General features: G+C 34.1%; 5 protein-coding genes across 9 annotated transcripts; 1 reads left to right on the top strand and 4 right to left on the bottom strand.

The window, feature by feature from the left end:
* Positions 1 to 1,337: 1,337 nt before the first annotated feature.
* Positions 1,338 to 3,195, bottom strand: LOC105956867 (6,7,8-trihydroxycoumarin synthase). Its single transcript, XM_012980777.2, has 2 exons — positions 2,200 to 3,195; positions 1,338 to 2,115 (listed from the first exon to the last, which is right to left on the bottom strand). The coding sequence occupies exons 1-2, from the start codon at positions 3,130 to 3,132 to the stop codon at positions 1,498 to 1,500; spliced, it is 1,551 nt and encodes a 516-aa protein (XP_012836231.1). The 5' UTR covers positions 3,133 to 3,195; the 3' UTR covers positions 1,338 to 1,497.
* A 727-nt stretch (positions 3,196 to 3,922) lies between these two features.
* On the bottom strand, positions 3,923 to 6,662 carry LOC105956866 (6,7,8-trihydroxycoumarin synthase). Of its 2 annotated transcripts, XR_016034620.1 has the most exons (3): positions 5,443 to 6,662; positions 4,467 to 5,157; positions 3,923 to 3,981 (listed from the first exon to the last, which is right to left on the bottom strand). XR_016034620.1 is itself a non-coding variant. In XM_012980776.2 (2 exons), the coding sequence occupies exons 1-2, from the start codon at positions 6,349 to 6,351 to the stop codon at positions 4,531 to 4,533; spliced, it is 1,536 nt and encodes a 511-aa protein (XP_012836230.1). In that variant the 5' UTR covers positions 6,352 to 6,661; the 3' UTR covers positions 4,381 to 4,530. The 2 variants fall into 2 exon arrangements, 1 of the variants encoding a protein (XP_012836230.1); XM_012980776.2 differs by lacking the exon at positions 3,923 to 3,981 and having other exon boundaries at positions 4,381 to 5,157; positions 5,443 to 6,661.
* Positions 6,663 to 13,012: 6,350 nt separating this feature from the next.
* On the top strand, positions 13,013 to 16,344 carry LOC105956864 (metaxin-like protein). The gene is made up of 6 exons (XM_012980774.2): positions 13,013 to 13,390; positions 14,284 to 14,618; positions 14,886 to 14,962; positions 15,070 to 15,130; positions 15,595 to 15,754; positions 15,900 to 16,344. Exons 1-6 carry the CDS (start codon positions 13,228 to 13,230, stop codon positions 16,082 to 16,084), a joined length of 981 nt encoding a protein of 326 aa, XP_012836228.1. The 5' UTR covers positions 13,013 to 13,227; the 3' UTR covers positions 16,085 to 16,344.
* A 144-nt stretch (positions 16,345 to 16,488) lies between these two features.
* LOC105956529 (uncharacterized) lies at positions 16,489 to 17,515 on the bottom strand. Its single transcript, XM_012980377.2, has one exon. The coding sequence runs from the start codon at positions 17,431 to 17,433 to the stop codon at positions 16,588 to 16,590; it is 846 nt and encodes a 281-aa protein (XP_012835831.1). The 5' UTR covers positions 17,434 to 17,515; the 3' UTR covers positions 16,489 to 16,587.
* A 339-nt stretch (positions 17,516 to 17,854) lies between these two features.
* LOC105956863 (uncharacterized) lies at positions 17,855 to 22,326 on the bottom strand. Of its 4 annotated transcripts, none has more exons than XM_012980772.2 (5): positions 22,161 to 22,326; positions 19,928 to 21,150; positions 19,225 to 19,454; positions 18,912 to 19,135; positions 17,855 to 18,800 (listed from the first exon to the last, which is right to left on the bottom strand). In XM_012980772.2, exons 2-5 carry the CDS (start codon positions 21,045 to 21,047, stop codon positions 18,056 to 18,058), a joined length of 2,319 nt encoding a protein of 772 aa, XP_012836226.1. In that variant the 5' UTR covers positions 21,048 to 21,150; positions 22,161 to 22,326; the 3' UTR covers positions 17,855 to 18,055. The 4 variants fall into 4 exon arrangements, with proteins under 4 accessions (XP_012836226.1, XP_088682339.1, XP_088682340.1 ...); XM_088826213.1 differs by having other exon boundaries at positions 21,284 to 22,168; XM_088826214.1 differs by having other exon boundaries at positions 21,420 to 22,163.
* Positions 22,327 to 23,552: the final 1,226 nt, after the last annotated feature.

The raw sequence follows: 23,552 nt of genomic DNA, 5'->3' as shown, positions 1-23,552 counted from the left end.
TGTATGCACTTTTCTGAATGTTTGAGAGAATTGGATAGCCATTTTCGGCGATAAGAACTGCATCAATCTAGGATGACAGTCAAAATCGAATATATACCAGGACGACCCCCTTGGCTGGCGCCCCAGTACTTAATGTCAACTTGCTAATCGTGTATTGGGTTGAAACTCTTCCCCTTTCTGCTTGAGCGTCCTTTGTCAAACCGAAACTTGACTAATAAATAGACTTTATGGATTGCCTTGCTAATCGTGTATTGGGTCGAAACTTCTCCCCTTTCTGCTTGAGCAAACTTTGTCGAACCGAAAATTGACTAATTAATAGAGTTTATGGATTGCCTACTTTCATTTATTGATTGATTATTTAGGTCTCTAGGAGATTCCCTTTGCTAGATGAGTTTCACCCTAGTTTTATCATACAGTTTTCGTGTATTCAAACTAGGCCAGGAAATCGGACAGGAACGAATCGGGAAGAGCCTTTTTTTTATGGATTTTTTCCAGAACTCACAATCTACTGTCCGATTCTTGGAATCTCAAAAGAGATTTCCCATGGCAGCTTTTATGTTGGATTCAACTTGTAGGCGACAACAACACCGGTAATGTGAATGACTCCATTTATTCCTGGAGAGAATACAGGTGGAGGATATTTGTTTGAAGAAAGGGACAGTTATGGTGGAGTAAACAAGAAGAAGGATTAGGTTTCTGTTGTTCTTAGAATTTGCAATTTAGTCCCTTGAGTTAATATTTTGGGATTTTTTTTTTGGAGTTTTCAGAAATTAATGCGTAAATCTAAATTGGAATTTTATAAAAAAAAAAAAAAAAAAAAAAAAGAATTTCTATTCCGATAAAAGAACCGGAAACTGGATTGATAAAAGTATTCTTAAAATTGGAAATTTTTCGAATTAGAATCCACATAAATTGCAATATTCGTTCCAATTTCCACCACAATTTAAACATACTTGTATGGACATATTCAATTAGATTCAAAGTTGGTACCGGTATATTTCACTTGGCGGAGATTACGATCGTATTCAAACCGTTTAAAACCTGACACCAAAACCATTAAGGTCTGGTCAAAAAAATTGGGAACCGTCCGTGAAAGAAATATTTCAAGTTATGCATTCAATCGTACGCTTCACGCGATGACATTCGAACACAATTATTATACCATGTTAGCAAGTGTCTCCATCAACAACAAATGAAACGGACCGGACCGGACCACACAAGTATAATCTATAATGTTCATAGATATATGTAATGTTCATAGATATATGTATAGTCTCGATCTTGATTCTTGAATGTGGTAGTGACCCTGGTGAATGCAGACAAATACGTAAATATAATTATACCAGAAGAGGAATATAATTCCATTATTGAAGATAAATGATCATTACATGCAGATTAATTTATGACTAATACATTCAATTAAGGAAACATAAATCAAATGATGAACACTGACACACAGACAGGAGTACTATGGAATTGTCTTAACTCTTAAGTAGATCAAGGAGTATAGTTGTAGGTTTTAGGGACAAGGCAAAGTGGAATTTTCTTGTACATAGTAAGTCCAGGCAAAACCTGAGAATCGATATCTTCTTCCTTCATCCCGTTAGGCAATTCCCAGTCGAACGAGTAAACGAGATTCGCGACTGCAAGCTCCACCATTGCGAGCCCCATTGCCATCCCGGGGCAACCCCTTCGCCCCGACCCAAATGGAATCACCCGAAAATCCTGACCCGTGACATCAGCAGCATCACTATTCAAGAATCTCTCGGGCGAGAACTCGTTCGGGTTTTCCCAGTACTCGGGATCTCTTGCAATGGCCCATGCGTTTATGAAAATAGATGTTTTAGGCGGAATTGTATAACCTTCGATATTTAATTTTTCCAGTGTTTGTCTTAATAGTAATGGAGCTGGTGGGTACAATCTTAATGCCTCTTTAATTACTGCTTTTAGGTACGGAATATTCGGAATATCATCTTCGTTTACTTTACCTTTTCCGCCGATTAAATCTCTGATTTCCTTTTGCAGTTTCTTCATTGCTGTTGGATTTTGCATCAATGCAGTCATGGTCCAAACTATTGTTGCTGTCCCCGTATCGGTTCCTGCGACGAATATATCCTGTAATATAAAAAAAAAAAACAAGAACGAATACGATCACTTTACTTATATATATATGACACGATTGATTTGATTGTTAATTACCATGAGTGTTGCTTTGACATTATCCCACGTCAGATCAATCGAGCTCGATTCGTCTTCTTTGAGCTGGATTAACAAATCCAGGATATTCGGATTATAATTCGTGACTGATTTAACCCTCGTTCGAACAAGATTCTCATCAATCAGGGCTTCGAAGAATTCATCCAAGTCTTTGCAGACTTTATCGAGCCTATCAATCATTCCGGATAGTTTATCCACCCAACCGAACAAAGGCATGTAATCCGAAAAGAAGAAACCGCCAAGCATGGCCTGAGACTCAATCATGAGCTCGTCGAACCTCCGTTTTCTCGACTCCTCGTCCACGTCATCACTCATCTTGCCAAAGGCCATTCTGCATATCATGGTACTTATCAGCGACAGCACTGTCACGCTCAAGTTCGCGACAGCCGCTTTGTCTGAAAAAGCCGACAGGTTCTTGATCATGCGGAAGACTTCTTCTTCGCGAACGGGGCCGAACGAGTGGAGCTGTTTGCTGCTCAAGAGATGAAGGACGCAAATCTTCCTCAGCTCTCTCCACGATTGGCTGTAAGGTGTGAAAGCTATGTCGGAGGCGTTGTACGATATCTTGTACTGTCCGAGAACTTTCGGCCTGCTGCAAAACGATAGGTCGTTCGTTTTCAGGACTTGCGTTGCTATTTTTGTCGAGGAGACGACGAGGAGTGGGACCGAACCGAGCCTCATTGACATGAGAGGGCCGTGTTTCTTGGATAGTTTCCATAGATAGATATGTGTGGCGGCGTTGTGGTGGAGTTGGTGGAGGTTTCCGATGAAAGGTAGGCTTAAAGGTCCTGGTGGATATGGAGATTTTTTTTGAAGTGTTTTCTGTTTGTGGAAGAAGAAGAAGAAAATTACTACAGGCAATATCAGTAGCAATATCAGTAGCAGTATCAGTGACAGTAGGGAGAGCAAATCCATTTTTTTTTTTTTTTTGGGATTGTATTTTGTAATTTTGAAGATGGATGCTGAATTACGTATGGTTTGCTTGAGTATTTAAAGAGTTTAAAAATAGAAATTTTTTAAATTGAACTTTTTTTTTTCAATTATTTAAAACGTTTTATTGCACTACTGCATTTTTTTCAAAGGAGGGGACCTAAATGAAATATATTTTTCATTTAATTAATATATTCGCGTATAAGCATCGGTGAAATTCATGGGATGTAGCGTGAATCAATACGCAACAGTGTCCGTTCTTTTCCATTTTTCTTTCTGAATTTTCAAATCTTAGAAGCTATTTGTCATGAATATTATGAAGGTTACATTATCTCGTTAATGAATTTCTAGCACCACTCGGCATCTCTTTTTTATTTATTTTTATTGTAGAGTATTATTTGGTTGCCAAGATAAGATTAGTCAATATAAAATTAAGTGTTTCGTTTGATTGACAAGATAAGATTAGCCAAGATAAGATTAAATAATTTAATGAGACTCAATTATTATTTTATTGGATCCTGGGATATTCCATAAAAATACTACCTGAAAGGAAATATAAGTCATGATAACATAATATTTGCGGGTCAATCCAACAAATGATTGGAAATGCCTAAACATCAATCATTTAACTAATCATAACTAATATCTCCAGGTAAACGAGGTCTTAGACTTCGTTTAGTTACAAAGATAAGATTAGTCAAAATAAGATTAAATAATCTACAAATAACTTATTGGGTCTCGAAACATCCAACATAAAAGTTTACTACAAGGCAATATAATACAAGATAATACATAATAACATAATATTTTGGGGTCAACACAAAAGTTATTGAACTTACCAAATATCAAAGATGTCGTATTATTTAAGGGTAAATTTCACTTTATACCCTCTTGTACTCTCAATTGCATCGATTCGCCCTCTTGTACTTTGGTTCGATATTACTTTACCACTTCTACTCTCAATTCATCGATTTGCCCTCTTGTACTTTGGCTCGCTATCAGTTTAAACTGGGAGGAGTGATTTTTTTGTAATTTTCAAACTTAGATCAAACGGTGTTAAGGTCAAAGGTCTGAAAACTAGCGGTGAGGGCCACATTGAGATAATTTTTCAAGTACAGGGGGCAAATCGATGTCATTGAGAATAAAAGGGGGTAAAGTGATATCGAGTCAAAGTAGAAGGGGGCAAATTGATAAATTGAGAGTAGAAGGGGATAAAATGATATCGAACCAGAGTACAAGGGGGTAAATCGATTCAATTAAGAGTACAATGGAGTAAAGTGATATCCAACCAAAGTACAAGGCGATAAAGTGGGATTTACTCATTATTTAATTAATCATAGCTAATCTCTCCCGCCATATAGATAATAATTTGAGGGTTACAATTTAATAATTTGAAATAGAATAAACATATTTAGTAGGCACAAGGCAAAGAGGAACTTTCTTATGCATAGTAACGCCGGGCAAAACATCAGTATCAATATCTTCCTTCTTCATCCCCTCCGGCAATCCCCAGTCGAACGAGTACACCAGATTCGCAACCGCGAGCTCCACCGTGGCAAGTCCCATCGATATTCCCGGGCAGCCCCTCCTGCCCGACCCGAACGGAATCACCTGAAAATCCTGCCCGACGATGTCGACGCTGCTGTTCAAAAATCTCTCCGGCGCGAATTCGTCCGGGCGCTCCCAGTGGTCGGGATCCCTCGCGATTGCCCACGCGTTTATGTACACCAGTGTCTTGGGATGGATGACGTGGCCCTCGATCTCGCATTCTTCGATTGTTTCTCTCGGGATTAGCAGTGGCGCCGGTGGGTACAGCCGCAGCGCCTCTTTCACCGTTGCTTTTAGGTATGGGAGATTGTGGAGATCGTCTTCGTCTACTCTGCCTTTTCCCCCAATTGAATCTCTGATTTCGTTCTGCAATTTCTTCATTGATTTTGGATTTTGCATTAGGGCGGTCATCGTCCAAATTATCGTTGCTGCTCCGGTGTCCGTTCCGGCGACGAATATATCCTGTATATATATACGGTGTTAATTAATTTCGGAAGATAAAGTCAGATATATTGCATTTAGTTCCCCTGCATTATACTGAATTGCTGAAAAACCCCTATGATGATATTTTTTCTAGCACAGAACCCCTAAATAGTGTTTTTTTAAGATAGTTTGCTAATATTAGGGTTAGGGTGGAAAATCGGACGAATTGGATCGGAATTGGCGATTTCGGAAAAAATCTGATAGGGAGAAATCAAAATTGAAAATTTGGTATACTGTTTCAAAATTGAAAATTGATTGTCATACCATGATTGTTGCTTTGACATGATCCCAAGTTAGGTCAATCGAAGACGATTTCTCTTCTTTGAGCTGGATAAACAGATCCAGGATATTCGGATTATCCGCGATTGATTTAACCCCGGTTTGATCGAGATGCTCCTCGATCAGCCCCTCGAAGAATTCATCCAAGTCTTTAAAAACCCTATCCAGCCTATCAATCATTCCGGATAACTTATCCACCCAACCAAACGAAGGCAAATAATCCGAGACAAAGAAACCGCCCTGCATGGCCTGAGCTTCAATCATGAGTTCATCGAACCTCCGTTTTCTCGATTCTTCCTCGTCGTTTATCCTGCCGAACGCGATCCGGCAGATTAAAGTGCTCGTCAGGGACAACATCAAAACAGTCAAATTCACGACAGAGTTGTTGTCCGAAAGTAGTGACAGGTTCTTGATCATACGAAAGACTTCTTCTTCGCGAATGGGCCTGAATGATTGGAGCTGCTTATTGCTCAAGAGATGAAGAACACAGATCTTTCTCAATTCTCTCCACGTTTCGCTGTAAGGGGCAAAAGCTATGTCGGAGCCGTTGTAGGATATTTTGTACTGCCCGAGAACTTTCGGCCTGCTGCAAAATGCTAGGTCATTTGTTTTCATGACTTGTTTTGCTATTTCTGGAGAAGAAACGACCACGAGTGGGACTGAACCGAGCTTCATCGACATGAGAGGGCCGTGTTTCTTCGATAGTTTCCATAAATAGATATGTGGGGCGGCGGCGTTACTGCAGAACTGGTGGAGGTTTCCGATGAAAGGGAGGCCCGAAGGGCCCGGTGGTGGATTTAGAGATTTTTTTACGAGTTTTTTCTGTGTGTTGAAGAGGAGGAAGAAGAAGACGAGAATTAGCAGAGGCGAGATCAATAATACCAGCGGAGCCATTTTACTGTTTTAGATTACGTTGTTGCGCATGATTTAGATAATGTATGTTTCGATGAGTATTTAAGGAAGGTAGTTCGGGACGATAGATAATTCATGAGGTCGTGACGCGTTTTATTACACACATTATTTACGTACACAGTACAAATGCGGTTGCGTTTTCAAAACATTGTTTAAGTAATGGTCGAGCATCTAGGGATAGATATTTGTTTGTCGTATTTCCGGGCACCGCTATCCCGATTGTTCAAAGAAATCGATTGCTATCCCGAATGTCAAAGAAAACGATAACGATAAAATTTCCAAAGGGGCACTCTAGTGGCCTGGTCCATTACAGACCTATATATATATATATCAATTCATCTGCAGCCACACATTCTTATTTTTTGTTTTTTCACTATTTGTCCGTGGAATTTTTCTTGTCCTAAATAATCGATATGGTCGAAAACTGAGGACCGTATCAATTATTTTCGGGTCGTCTTAGCTCAACCATTACATTTCTAATCAGAAAATTCGAGAAAATAATTAACAACAATCAAATATATATTGCATACATATAATTTCATTAATATATATATTTAATATGTGGTTGATTGTGTTGTAGTTTTTGATATTGTTTTTGGGGGTAAAAGAAGCCCATTAAACAAGATCGTGGGCTTATCAACGACTACTTCCACAGACCAATGGACCCAAAAAATGCATTGGATTCTACTGTATTTATTCAATATAAAATAAATTTAATAAATAATAATAATAATATTAAATTAATAATAATAATAATAACAACAATAATAATAATAATAATAATAATAATAATAATAATAATAATAATAATAATAATAATTCTATGATAATCTAACTTTTATCCACTGCTTAAGAAATATTGAAAAATTCTCTCTCAAAATAAAATAAAATAATAATAATAATAATAAAGAAATATAGAAACATCTATATATAATATAAAAAGAGGATCTATGCCCTCCATGATTGACATGTGGCAAATGATGATGTCATTTGTCAAAATTGCTTAGTTGGAGTTCAATTGATTAGGTGGATTCTGCAATTGATTAGGTGACATTTTTATTTATGGATGTTTTTAAGTTTTTTCCTATTTTACATTTACACAATCATTTAATAATTACCACATGTATATATATTATTTTCAAAGTTAATATTTTATAAATTCGAAATAAAAAAATCTTATTTATATTTTCAGTATTTCAAAATATATTTATTCAAATAAATTCATGAAACTCAATTGTTTTACGAATATTCAAATAATTTTCATAAAAAAATATTTTTTTAAATACTAAAATATTAAAATAAAGGAATATGTTGTTGTTATTGTTTTTTTTTTTTTTTTTAATTTTCAATATTTTAGAATATTCGAATATCGATTCCATTAAAAAAAAATAATAAAAAAATGTTTAAGTTTTTAATTGAAGTATTTAATAAATTTACACTATTTTTTTATATAACTTTTATTATACCATATTTCAAATTAAAAATAATTATATTATTTAATAAATATGCAATGCACTGTGGATTAATTCTAAATGCAGTAGTTGGTTGTATATTTGGAAAACACTATTTAATATATAATATGCTCCGAACTATAAAACGGATTATATTTATTAATTATTATTTCAAATAAAATATCAAATCACCAATATAAAGGAATCTTTAATATTCCAAAATTCTATCATATCATCTTTGATTGATTTAATTTATACTTTAATTCAAAATTGAATGGTAAAAAATAAAAATCGTATCTTCATATTTAATGTTTTAATATTGCAATATTTTTTTCCACAAGTTATTTTTTTTTTTGGGTTGTTTCCTTTATTTGTTTGATTTGATTTCGTTTATTAATATATAAATCTTTTGAATTTTTTATTTTTCCATAGAATTAAGTTCATTTTCAATACTATATAAACCCCTCAATGTTCATTTCATTTTTTTCTACCACCATTCGATTACAAAGTGCACAATGTTCGTATTATACAGTTTCATATTACATTTTTTTTTTATCATTTCTTATAAATTATTATAAGTATATATGCATAGTTTTATATTCACAATTAATTTTATATATACATAAATATGTTGAAGTCAATACTGATACTAAAAATATGTTGTCATAATTATTTTAAATATGTGCATTTCTCTTCTTTTATTTTGTGTTGGTATTATATATTTATGTATTCATAATTGTTTTATATGTTTCAACTCCATTTTATATTTGTATTTAGTTAAATAATAACATGTCATATGCTTTATGTATTTCTTGCAGATTATTTTCACGAATCCAACATCAACGCGGTTTGCTTACATTTTTTCTTTACAATTATTTATTGTATTACTCAATATTTTCTTATGATATGAATATTTTATAATGTAGTTTTCTGTAATTTGTTTTGATTTTTTTTTTATTTACATATTTGCATTATTAACACAATTTGATATATTATTTTATTTTTTTGGTTATGCGGAAGTGAGAGAAATGGGATCCAAGGGAAGTTTTACTGCAAAATTATTATAGTGAAATTGTGGTAGTTTTACTACTAGGCTTATCTTCCCTTCTTTTTAATAGGTTACAAAAAATATGTGAAACTATTTGTCGCACTAATTATTGATAGTAAATAGTTTTAAGATGATATATTATTGCAAGCAATTAATAAAAGTCTTTCGCATATACATTATGTTGTTTGTCTACTAATTCAATTTAAAAGAATCTATTACATTAAATGCCATATTATAAAATTTATTTTGTATCCTTATTCACTTGATACTGTTTCAATGAGAATTACGATTTTCTTACATTCTCTCGACATTCAATCATCGTCTACTTTATTTTTCTTTTATTTTTGTCATGCTTGGTGTATTATTAATTCATAATCTTTGTTTCGTGTAAAATCTTTGTTTGATCTATCTTATTTTTTAGTTATTTGTTTCGTTTTGCAAATATAGATAATGTTTTGACACACAAATGGGCATTGTGCACATATTTTAATCTGTGTGAATAAATTATATATGAATAATTTATAAATTTTATATTTTTTTATTATTACATTATTATGTTTTATAAGTATAAAATTATTCTTTATATTAATTTGAAAGATATAATTTGCATAATGACCGGATTTGTTTTACCAACTAAAATAAATGATTGATTTAGATTTTTAGTTTTTAATTGGTTATATTAATGGTAATATTATAATTAATGATTCAATTAACTAAATCTCATTAATAGTTATTGAAAATTATAATAATGGAAGAATGAAAGTGAATGATTAATGTTTGATTTGGATAGTATAATTTTACAGAATTACACAATGTTTTCAATCCACAAATTCCGTCTTTTGTTATATTGTAAATAGTAATACAAACATGTGTTTTTTTTAAGGGAAATCTATATAATATATGAAGACAAAAGCCACAATTAAGGATTGTCATTTCTAATTTTTACCCCACAATTTTCATTTAATTTTCACTTGGCATCATAATTTCTTTTAATTACTACGTATATACCTTTTTGTCCAAGTTTTCATTTTATATATGCAGTTTCTTTAAATATATGCATATCCACGTATACGCTATACCTAAATCAATAAATAAATTATTTTCTATTTCATTTTAACATTTTAATTTATGACTCAAAAAAGAAAGTTTTCAAAATTTTTTATCTATACACATAATTGATTCCTATAACCAATAACCAAAAAATCGCTTTCTATAGCCAATAATTTATATCCGGTTTTTTAAATTAAGAATTTAATTTATTATGTTAATAACCAACATTTCCAATATAATATACCAATCACGATTTTCGATTATTTTTTTACTACAATCAATCATCAATCAGTCCATAAATTTGAGCTATTAATTCCCTAATTATGTTAAATTGTTAATATCAATTTATAATTTAATTGTCGAACATATATAAACCTGAAAAGATCTTTTTACACCACATCTAAAAAACACTATAAAAACTCCATTATTTTCACTCATATTTTTATATCCCATCGGTTTTTTTGTTTGCTTTGTTTTCATGATTTATTCCCCTATTTTTTTCTCAATCGAATTTTTATTTGTTCATCCTAAGAACATTAATTGGAGTTCGATGTTATTTATTTTTTCTTGATATTAATTTTCATTATTTGTTGTTATTTTTTTCCATTCTTCTAAATTTGTTTCCATTTCATTATGTCTTTCTTATTTTTCGTAAAATACGTATTGTGTAGGGATGGCAATTTGACCCGCCCCGATGGATTCCCACCCCGCCCCGCCCCGAAAAGAAATGGGGCGAGTATGGGGATTGATTTTTTTTTTTACCGGGTATACGGCACCTATACCCGCCACGTACCCGTCCCCGTACCCGCCCAACATTATTTATATATATAATATATATTTATTAATTATTATATTAAATATAAACAATTAAATAATAGTAATATATTAAATATTAACTATAAATGAGGATTTTTAGGTTTCGATTATATAATTAAATATTAGTATTATAATTAAATATTAGTTTATTTATTGAAATAAGCCTTTACATTAAAAGTAGATTGCATATTTATTTATTGAAAAAAAAAGGAAAAAAATGGATGGGGATTTTTACCCGCCCCGATACCCGTGGGGATTTTATGGGGAGGGTATGGGGATTCTTTTAATACCCGTGATGATTTTTGACGGGGATGGGAATTTCCAAAGCGGGACGGGGATGGAGATCGCAAAACCTGCCCCATTGCCATCCCTACTATTGTGGTTTGTAAATATCATAATATTCCGTTATTATTTTTATTGTTATTTATTGTGATTAGTTATTATTTTTATTCTTATGTTATTATTGATATTTTTTCTTCATTGTTATATTATTTTTATTATTGTTGATGTTCATTTTTTATTGTTAATCTTTGTTATTCTTTTTCCATTTCTTCTTTTGTTTTTCAGAATCGCGAGAAGGTGTGTAATATACCACAAAGCTAATCATTAATAACTCGACAATGAGTTGGTTTACATCGACAATGCTATATCCTGACAAGAAGATTATTCAATTGAAAAGTGTGGTAGACAAACTGTGATTCAAAATATTTATGCATTATATTGAACTTTGTAGTGTGTTTTTCACATAGGTCGGATTTTGGTAATTTCAAATGTTTATACTTATATCAAGCATTGTAAATTAAACCTTTTATGTCGTATGCAAATTTCTCTTTTGGCGATGCAAGATGCATCGTAAACATGCAATTTTGTATAAGTTTCCAACTCTATTATTATATAAAATTTTCGGTTATGAATAATCAATTATCGTAAAGTTTTGGACATGATTTCAAAAAATATTATATTTTTCGTCAATTATTATTTAAATATATTATTGTGTTTATTTGTTCCATATTTGTATTTGTTAATGATTAACTAATAATCTAATATCGAAACTTATCAAATTTCTTTATTCATTCGAAATGTCGGATTTGGTTATCATTTTTGGTTTGGCTAAAAGTTTAACGATCGATGTATATTAATTGATTATTTTCTTATCAACATGTAATTTACTTAATTATCATGTACACTTCAAGTATAAAACTCTTATCCCTTAATCACGATTTGAGATTATTCTATCATTTTTACGATGTAATGCATGTGCATTGCATGTATGGCGAGGTTAGTTTTAATGCATGTGCATTGCATGAGTGGCGGTATGAGTATCATTACAATTAGTATTTATATCATTAGTATATGTGTTAATATGAGTATATGTGGGTTTATACTATGCTACACCGGGTGAAACACACCGGGTAGATCTTTACAATTAATACACACACAAATACACACACATCCACATTGGTGTGTCTAGATCAACGGTAAAAAATCACCCGGTGTAACCTTCACCGGGTGTAGCATAGAAATAACCGTATATGTGTTAATATGAGTATATGTATCAGTATTTGCATTAGTTTAATTATTATTATTAGTATTAGTATTAGTATTAGTATTAGTATTAGTATTAGTATTAGTATTAGTATTAGTATTAGTATTAGTATTAGTATTAGTATTAGTATTAGTATTAGTATTAGTATTAATTAGTATTAGTATTAGTATTAGTGTTAGTGTTAGTGTTATTGTTAACATTAGTATTAATATTAGTATTAGTATTGATATTGGTATTTGGTATTAGTATTCAGTATAAGTATTAGTATCATTATTAGTATGTGTATTAGTATTGGTAGTAGTGTTACTAATGTGTTAGTATTATTATTGGTAATAGTATTAGTGTTAGTAATGCGTTAATATTATTGTTAGTATTAATGTTAGTATTAGTATCAGTATTAATTTTAGTATTAGTATTAGTCGTATTAGCATGATTATTAGCATTAGCATTAGTATTAGTATTAGTATATACTGTGAAACACTACTTTAATAATTAAGTTTCTGTTAAGGATCCAAGTGTATTGGATGAGGTAGTAGTACCATTTGGGTCAGATAATATATCCTATTTTTTATATCACAATTTTTACATTTATATTTTCTTTTATTATTTTTTTATATCGTTACTTAAATCAAATGGAATTGCTATTGTTTCCGTGATGAAGAATCATACTTAGAATTAATCTCCGTGCATCGCACGGGTGAATTACTAGTAACATTTTAAAATTAAAAAGCTACCTCTAATTTAATTATATTTGTCTGATTTAATAAAGTTTAAAACTTGGGGAATAAACAGGCGAGAGACGCAGAAAATCAGCAAAGCCCTCGTTAGGGTTTAACCGCCAATCCATATTGATTCATGCTAGATTCAGTAAAATTCAATCTCAAGTCATATCATAAATTACAGCATTTCTACAGCTTTTGATTTCCTCACAGAATCCGTGGTAAGTTATGGAACATGGCACTGGGGAAAGAGAGGGATTGACGCTTGTCGCAAGAAAACCTTGTTTCGGGCTGCCCACCGCTTGTCCTAATTGTCTACCAGTCTACATTTACCTTAGATTTTCCAAGATCCCGTTTAATTTGGAATTCAATCTCATTCACCCTGATTCTGGTACCTTTTTTTTTCTACCTAAAGTTTCGTTTTTTTTTTCTAGTGTTCAATTCTTTTGTTGCGTCTTCTCTTACAGTATGCTTTCCGTTTTGTAATTATGTTACATTGCTGTGATTCGTTCTCGGCTTTATGGTGTAATTTTAGATTGTCATGGTTTAGATTCTAATTGTGATCCAAAATCGAGCCCTTTCGCATTCATATTGTTTGGGAGAATAGATCGTCATTGACCCATATATATTCAAGTTTTAATGTAGCTTAAAAACAGCTGGAAAATAGCAACTAGGTAATGCAGAATTAGATAAAACTTGCTTACAAGAAACTGAGCCGTAAGTCATGATTGTTATTGATTAGATGAATGTAGGGGATTATGCTGATGCTTTGTCAATTGTTAGTATATGCTGCATGAGTGATAGTTTGTTCAAACATTTTACCTGATTTCGACTTCGGGGCTAGGATTTGTCTAGCTTTTGAGGATTTTTTGGGCTTCGATGTTGTAATTTGGTATATTCAACTTCTTTCATAAGTTGCTTGGTGTGTGATCTATGCTTGTCCGCAAATTTTGGCCTTCCTTTTTTTCGGGTCATAGGTGATAATTAAGGTTAAGTCAGACTATAATTTTTGCAATTAGATTGGTCCAACTCTTCTATCAAATGTTTTCCCCTTCTTCTTAAACCTTTATTCCGATTGAAAGGATTCTTTTTTTTTTTTGTATGGATCTAATAGCTCTAATTTTGGCCTTACGGTCCTGCTATACATAGAATATTTTGGTTTGTCTCTTCATGCTTTAAACCAGTAATTGTGTTCTGAGTTCATATCGGCTGTTACCTAAATCAGTAGTTTCAGCTTTCAATATCTGAAATCGTTCTTGATAGAATTCATTGTACTTTTACCAGATCAAATACCCTTTGTTGAATCTGGTGATCGTGTGGCCTACAATAATGAAAAAGGTGGCGTGATTCAGAATTTGAAGGAAGATGGCATTGTTGATTTGGACTCCGGGGTCAGTGGTTTACCTGAATGGGTATCAACGAAGGCAATGATCGAGTCGTGGCTTGCCGATGCAGTCATGTATGAACTCTGGCTAGGCTCTGATGGTAAGTCAGCTCACAAGATTTATTACTCCGATCTCCCTTGGCCGATAGGGAAAATTTTGTACTTTAAGCAAGTTCACGCTGTGAAACAACTATTTGGGATAACATCAGACAATGCAGAGAATAGAGAAGAAGAGGTACTACTGTTTACATTTGTTTCTCATCGAATTTAGTATTTTAGTGTCTGGTCAAAGAACATTGAGTATATGATCTACACTCCCATTTCTTGAAATTTACACTTGTGTGTGTGTGTGTGGGCATTGATTTAAGCCCGTGTAGCATCGATCATTTCCACTTGACTAGTGAGGCATTGGTGGAATGTTATACAGATTTATGCGTATTACTTCTTGGATACGCTAGAAAAAAAACGTAAAATATAACCGTACAATGCTGTTTTTGTGCAGATATACAGTAGAGCAAGCTTGGCTTATGATGCTTTATCATCTAGGTTAGGGGAAGAGTCCTTTTTCTTTGAAAACAGGTGCTCCCCTTTGCTCTGTGCACTTGAACAATTGCCATTTCTGAAAACAATAGATTTCTTGTATTCGATTCGGTAACATGCTGCCTATAGCATTGTCTTAAATGCAGGCCGACAAGTTTGGATGCAGTTTTTCTTGGGCACGTTCTGTTTACCCTTCATGCCTTACCGGTGAGTGCTTCTAAGAGTTCTATGCTCTTTATCTTCTCTAGACAATTAATTTAAGGAGATCTTTTTCAAATTTTTTTACTTCCTAAAGACGAAAGAAATAGACATAGAAAGTAAACAAAAATTTGAAACAACCAAAAGGTTGAATCATTATCGAGACTGTTGGGCCCGTCTAGGTTAAATGGTTAATCCTATAATCTTTTTAAGATTATGTTGAGTGTTTATGCCCATTACTGCAATATTTAGAATCATTTTGGCTGTTCTATGACATGAATATACAGAAGGATGAACTTTAAGATTATGGGATTGTCGTGCTTCTTGGAACATCAATTTAATTTGGTTTTCGTTGACTCATTAATGCATTTAAGAAGATTGTATGATCAAATTTTCTTTAATAATATATCATATTTGTGATGAGCTCAATGCATCACATCCTTTAATCTTTTTTATTTTATTTTTTATAATAGGAAACATCGGTTCTAAGAAGCAAGCTCTTGGGTCATGCTAATCTTGTAAAGTATGCCGAGAACCTTAAAATGGAGTATATAGATGCCAGCTCATCATCTTCATCAGCTCCACAGTCGGACCCTTCTTCATCAGCTGCAAGAAACGGCCCCTCGTACTGGCGTAAGTCTTATTCAGCATTTGCTATTCACCGTTTACGTATTGTTTTTGTGTCTTTGGATCAATAATTGCTGGCTTCTATGCTTCATTTTATCCATTATTAAAATGTGTCGTGTATTAAATGAAACCCGTTATGAACGAAACATAGGTTCAAAGCCGAAGAGTAAACCTAAGAAGGAGAAGAGTGAAGAAGAGAAGAAGTTCAGGAGAAGAGCTAAGTACTTTCTGGCTACTCAACTTGTTGCTGTTTTAGTTTTCCTCTCTCTCCTAGGTGGGTCCGACGATGCTGACGTGGATCTTGGAGACGATGACGACGTTATGGGGTTTGACTAGGAATTTTACCCTGCCAGCTAGATTATTTTTCATCCTTTTCTACTTTCACTGCCTTGAGTTTGCAAAATCTGCATATATACATACAATTCCTTGATTGGTTCTTTAACTATTTCTGTCATTTTTGGACCAATAGGGGTAAGTTCATCTCTTTCTCTCTCACACACAAACACACATTCTTGGCAATAAATGCACACTTTGCAAAGAGTGATTAATTGATAATTACTGATAATTAATTGCTTTCAGTGTGGAGCTGATGATTACTTGCAGTGACTTTTTTTATATAAGTAGTCGAATAATTCCGTCGACATTTATTTTTCCTTGCTTTTTTTACCATGTTTCGATTTATCGACATTCGAAGCTAAATTATCGATAATAGCGTAATTTGAAAGACGTAATAGTTTTTTATTTTTTTATTGATTAAACATATTTTTATTTTCATGGCCAAAACAAAAAAAATAGAAAATGCAATACAAGAAAATAAAACAAATAATAACGCAACATAATCATTGAGGTGTCTCTGTAGCAGATTCTTTGATAGGAGTCGCCGCCGCCGGCACATCCACACCACCAACTGATCTTTCTGTACGTTCTCCGGCAGCACAATTACCAGCAGCACCACCAGTATATGGAAGCGGCGGCGGTGGTGGTGGTGGTGCTGCTTGCTCGTCTGACATAACGTCGATAAACCATTGCTCATTCTTCAAATTATCTATCCCTAATTCAAACTCCAACGCAGAAGCTTCACCACCACCACCACCACCACCCATGATCTGTTCTTTCCGATCGCCAGAATAGAAAAACAGCGGCGGTGGCGGTGGCGGTGGAGGAGGAGGAGGAGGAGGAGGAGGAGGATACAACGGCAGCTCCAGTTCATCGAGTTCTTCCAGCATCTCATCAGCAACTGAGTTTAACTCCTCCAACTGAAACAAGTCAACTTCATCCAAATACTTCTTATACAATTCTTCCCTCCGGCCAATATTAACCACCATCTGCTGAGATTCTCCGATTTCGACCCTCCTCTTCAATTTCGATAAACATTCCATCTCCTCGTTAATTCTTTGATCCATATATCTCTCATGCACAATCTTTCTTTTACTCCTCTCGAAATTCGTGAAGTTGAAAAATCGATGGAGCCTCTCCCTAAACATCGAAGGAGACGGCCACAATACCGCGTTGTCTTCTACTACTCCTCCTCCTAGGTTCTTATGGACAACAATCGCAATGTCGACTCCACATAGGACAGAGAGTTCGTTCGCTTTCTTGACCAAACCATCTGTCCTTTTTAGCAGTGTCGCGTTTCTCTTGCTTTCGTTGCTTATTAGCTCGTGCGTTATCCTTTTCCTTGTCATATTTATTCTTTTGCTGATAATTATGTAATTAATTTTTTTTTTTTTTGCATGTAATTTTGTATTTTGGTTGGAGGTATTTATACAAGAGAAATGGCATTACTTTTAGTAAGAATGTAATATTATGTTGTGCAATGCAGTCAAAGAATTTACTGTTGATTTCAAGATCACTCCCTATTTACCATATAACCTCAGTATTCTAGACCCCTCTAATTTTAAACTTTCTATATATTAATTGAAATAGTTATGATCAAATTCATTTAAAATAGATTGCGTCAATTATATCGAAAATCAACAATTTATGAGTATCAAATACTTGTAATATAAAAGTCAAATCATATACAGGAATTTGTTTTACTGATTTAGGAAGTTATTAGCATGAAAAAACAGTAAATATATATATTTCATTAAATTCGAAAAATAATTGAAAATGAAAAACCTTTCTTGGATTACAACAACCTGTTTATCTTCTGTTCTTACAATTCAGGTGAAAATTGCATATGCATATAGAGCAAAAGCTACACATATACCTATTTGCTACAACATAAGTTAAACTTTGTAATAATGTACATTCATTTCCTGCTACACTATAACTCTACCGAAAAAAGAAAAGAAAAAAAACCCCTCAATTTCCTTTTCCATCTAAACTTTTCGTCTCGCCATTAGTATCCCGTTTCTCGATCAAATCCTTATACCCTTGTGCCGAGCAAACAGCAAACTCAGTGAGTGCACTCACCGAAACCGACATTCCAGCACACAGCACTCTTATCGCGACCTCAGCCATTTTCTCCGCCGTCACCACTTCATCTTCATCACCACCACCACCACCAATCACCTCCACCACCATGTGGTCCCCACCAAACCTCTTCGAACCACCACCACCACCGCCGCCACTAGACAATCTCCTTCTAGAATCTTCCCTCAGCTGCTGCTCGTACAACGACCCCACCCCAGCAGCAAAAAAGTCCATTCCATCAAGCACCGTTGCTTCCCTTACCCCATCCAAGAATCTCAACCAATGGATGCATATCTGAAATATAGGTGGGGCCCCCAAAGACCTTCGGGGAGAAAACGGCGATTTCGACGCGTCGGGATCGGGCCCCACGCATCGAAGCAGCCAGCTTGTCAGTGCGTGCACGTAGGATCGTTGAGCAACGATCCACGTAGCAAAGCATGCCCTCCAGTTTCTTAGCTCAGCCTCGAGACTGGCGGCAGCACGAGCTAGCCTGTGAGGCTCCGATGGTGACATTATTGTGTACTTTGATATATTTTTTTTCGAAGGTGTTCCGGCAAGTAATATCTTGGCTTCGTCTAGCGTACGCTTCTGCAGTTGATGGCACTCTGCCATTACTTTCCACATTCTTGATAATCTGTTTTCGTAATTTTGTTGTCGAACAAATTTATTAGAATACAAAAATGGGATCATTAATATATCTCATTAATACTAGGAAGAAATAAAAAAAATGGATTTTGGAATATACCCTTGAACCAATTCTAAAAGCTGAGGCTCGAGTTCTTCGTCTCTTAGGGTTTCGATCCTCTTCGAGATGGCTTCAACTGTGTGTATTGAGACTTTTATCTTGGTTTGAAGATCTCTAATGGCGGCCCTTGTTTTGTCCACGAAAACAGGGTCGTCTCCTTTTACGTCTTGGTTGCTTAGCTGCGTGCACTTCTTTTCGTACGCTATACGAATACGCTCGCCAGCCTGTCAATGATAACTTACTAGTAACTCACATTGGATAACTTTCTGAGGATTTTTAATGTTTCAAGAAAAGTTTTGAGAAGCATGCATACCCTAACTTCCTGGTAAAGTTTCTTTTCCCAAGCGTAGAGTCTGTCAAGAGTTGATTGGTGACTGCCTGAAAATATGCAAGATTCTTCGGAGAAGTCGCTGCTGCTTTCGGAGCATTCATCTCTTGAAGTTGAAGCTGAAGCTGAAGCTGAAGCACTGACCATAAATCTTGATGATGATGATCGAGACGAACCCGATCTAAATAATGCTACTGGATTAAGCATCTTCATTGCTGTAATCAATAAAGAAAAAGAGAATGATGGATTAGAGAACAAATTTTGAAAGACCATTCAATTAGAACTTGAAATACTAGACAGAGCATTTGTGCAAAAGGAGAAAAAAAATTAATGTATGACTAGACTACAACAGTTGACGTGAGAAGCATTTCTGCTAAGTTTAGCTGCCGTCGGTTGAATTTGGAAACACCGAAAGATGACAAATATTAATCTATTCAAAAGAAAGATGAATTTGACTGGCTATCTTAACACGCTTTCTTGAAGCATATTCTTCACATGAGAATTCCTTTTGAGAGTGAAATTAATGCATTATAAACGACTGGATTCTATCACAGATAACAACTGTCATCTTTCATCGATATCAACATATATATTGGCAGGTTGAGCTAAAAGATCTATTAAATTACAAGAAAAAAATCATGCTTTGATTAACGCAACATTCCAAGATAATTTAAGATTATTTTCAGACCTGTTAGATCATTCAATGATGATGGTGATGAGTACTGAGCTCTGCTCGACTCCAAAATGCATGACATCTCTCCAGCGGCATTACAAGCAGCCATGAATTGATCTTCAAGATCCTTAATAACTTCCGCCATATTCGTCGGCCTTCTATTCACATATACAGTGAATCCAGGTGTCGTTTCCTCTCTTGATTCACAATCCGCAACTGCCTTTGCTTCCTTTTTACTTATTTGCCCCACATTTTGCGATTTCGCCACTTCTACACTTTCTTGTTCTTGGGAAGGCATTTCTTGGACATGTTCCTCCATTTCACAGTCGCTGTCATCACTATCATCACTATCGTTAACATCTTCAACAACAACTTCTTCTCTATCAAAGTTCAGTTCTCGCTTAACGCTCTCTTCTTTCTTAAACACCCTCCTAACATCAACTTCTTCATGCTCCGTTTCCTCTTCTAAATCAGGTATGCCTTCTTCCTCTCGAACTTGCTGTAGCCCATCATTATCGTCATCCATCATTGTCTGATCAAGACTGGTTCTTGTTGGGTAGCCATAGTAATCCAACGAAGAAAACGGGTTCCAGAAAAAATCCCATTGAGATGCTTGTGGAGAAGGTGGAGGAAAACTAGGCCTATTGTTGGGCGAATACTGAAAAAACGAAGAATTCATCGGAGATGATTGCATAGAAAACATGCTATCCATGCCAAAATGAGGCGTGGGAGAGTAGAAAGCTTCAGCTCTGTAAGTTTCCGGTGATTGAGGTGGTCTCTCTTCAACAGAAACAGACGAATTTCCACCGGACTTAAAGTAGTTTATTTTGTAAGAAGATTTTGTTTCGGTTTTAAACGGTGTCACTGAGAAGGAACCACCAGGTGTTATAGATATAAAACCCGGGCTCGTTGTTTTCTTTGGCGTTGTGAATGAATCCAATAGAAACTCACGAGGCTCGTCCACATCAATATATTCCCGAAGTGCAGCGGACACTCTTTTCATGGCTTGTATGTAAGCAATGTGTCCCGATGCGAATTTTGTTCTTTGCTCGACGGCTTGTCTGATGAACTTCTTACGGTCTTTGCATAACTGGACAGCCTCTTCATCGTCCAACTTGGATGAAGAACATCCCATTGTCTTTTAATTTTCTAGGAATTTTTCAGGCCTGAATCGAAATGGGAACCACGAAGACAAAGCTGTCTTTGTGTCCCTACAAGATTCATAAGGAAATCCCTCTCTGCAGAGAGAAAGTAATAAGTATTAGAAGTAGAATCATAGGAAGTGTAAGCAGCAAAGAAAGGGGAGATACAAACTAGAAAGAAAGAGACAAAACTAAGGCTATTTAGCAACAAACAGTGGAGATTCTTTACTTTGATCTGAAGACAGCTTATAAAGTGATAAAAGAGAAAACTGCAATTTAGGGCCTTCATCTATTATCTCGTATCAGATAGGTTATAGTAGTTCTGGGGTTTTCGAAAACCGGAACATTAGAGGGTGGAAACTTACCAAGAGTACACAAAAAAGGATAATTCAAATTTAGTTTTCAGGTGAAAATCTTTATCATAAAGTCAGTGGGAACACACAGCAAACACATTAAAGGCTAAAGCAAATGCTTCTTATTAGTCCATCACATGATTAAAAAATCAGAAATTAAGGCCTCCTCGAACCGAGAAAAAGTCGAAAACAAAACTTATGTGACGAAATGTATTGAAAACAGAATGGATCCGAAACATCTCTATGAAAAGAAACAAATAAGTAGGACAAAGAAGAGAGGATGAACATCAATCAACGACTCGGTAATTTTAACAAACACATGGCGGAAATCATGTCACAAAATAATCAATCCCTCTGTAGAAAACATTAAAAAAAATTAAAAAAAAAAAGAAAAGAAAAAATGAAACAGCAATACTACTGACGCGATAGTCAGAGCAAACCCTCTTTGGAAAAAAAAAAGAGAGAGAGAGAGAGAGAATTTCTTTTAACAATCCAAGGAAAATGAGGAAATACGGATTTTGATGAATTAACAAAAGCCCGTGTACAAACAATTTAATTCCTGCAAATAGTAAACCAAGACGAAGAATCGTGAATATGGGTTTTTAGGTGACCAAACATGGGGCAAAACAAAAACTAAAACCTCGTTTCAGGAAATGATAATTATTCATGTATGAATTATGAAACCCTCTACAGCGTAGCTAGTAAACAGAGAAAGAGAAAAAATGAGAATCGAATGAAAGAGAACATTCGTACCCCAATGCAGAAGTTGTTTTTTGCTTGCTGCTTCAACACTGGTGTGGTGTGGTGTAGAGAGAGAAAGGGGAAGAGAGAGAAGAGAGAGAGAGACGTTGGTGAAGAGGAGAAAAGCAACGGTCAAAAGATTTGATTAAAGGCAACAAAAGAAAAGAGGAAAATAAAATAAAACCAAAGCAAAATAAAGGAAAAAGCATGATAACATTATGGCCCTTATTCTTCTTCTTATTTACGGATACGCCCTCGGTCTTTTGATATATTTTTTTCCAACAATTAGGCATGACTAATTATTTTCTCATGATTTGTCAATCCCAACCATAACTATGGAATTTAAAGCTATTTATTCAATGATGAGGATTTTATTTTTATTTATTTTTAAAACGTAATTAACTAATTGCTATGTCATTTTCACTTGTTATTATTTGTTAATTAATAAGATTAACGAATTAATTAATTAATTAGGGAATAAAGAATTGGAAAAATAAAGGTTAATGGGGAGTGTATTCGTGAAGATAAAAAGGAAAAGAAAAAAAAAGTCGGCCATAAAGCAGTAAAGATTAAACCGGGGCCCATATAAAAGCCCAACCTGATGTGCCTGAGCATTAAGTTTTATTTTTTAATGAAATTGTCTGCGAAATAGCATCAAATTACAACAATGACACTGGAATGGGAAAAGGGCATTTATTAGATGTCGAAACCGGACGGAACTGATCGGAAATAGGTTTTTCGGATATCTTATATATAAAAGAAAGAAACGCTAGGCAACCCTAAAAAACCCTAATGATATTTTGTAATTATTTATTTTAAATATTTTTTCTCTATTAATTTCTAACTATTTATTTTCAACAATTATCAATCTTCTATTTTCCATCAATATATCTTAAATCTTAAGAGATAAAGATAGAAATACGATTTGATAAATGTTAATCTATATATTTGGATTATAAATATTAATATATAAGATTTTTTTTAAAAAAAACTAATGCTATATAAAATATGAACAATACTACATTATTAAATTTTACTATGTTAGTGTACTATATTTTCTTATTATGTCTTAAATTGATTTTTTTTTTCACTTTTAAAGTTATTCTTTTTTCACTTTTAAAATAATATCCCGTGCATCGCACGGGAGAAAAAATGCTAGTTTTTCTAAAAGAAAATCGAAAGTTAAAAATGGATCTAATTTTCGTTCTAAAAAAATCATTCCAATTTTAGAAATTTGAAGATTACACTAATTTATAAATTTCCGTTCTAAATTCGGGTATAATGTGAACTTGATTAAAAAAAAAAAAGGTCGAAATTTTCCAACACAATACAATAAACCCAAAAAAGAAAGAAAAAGAAAAAAAAAAGAGTTCGATAAAACGCAATAAAAGCATACGTGCAAAC

This window comes from Erythranthe guttata, chromosome 12 (assembly GCF_056151865.1).
Source record: "Erythranthe guttata isolate IM_541 chromosome 12, IM_541, whole genome shotgun sequence".
In the NCBI taxonomy this organism is placed as follows: Eukaryota; Viridiplantae; Streptophyta; class Magnoliopsida; order Lamiales; family Phrymaceae; genus Erythranthe; species Erythranthe guttata.
The sequence above is the reverse complement of the archived record's forward strand: the minus strand, read 5'-3'. Positions and strand labels throughout refer to the sequence as shown.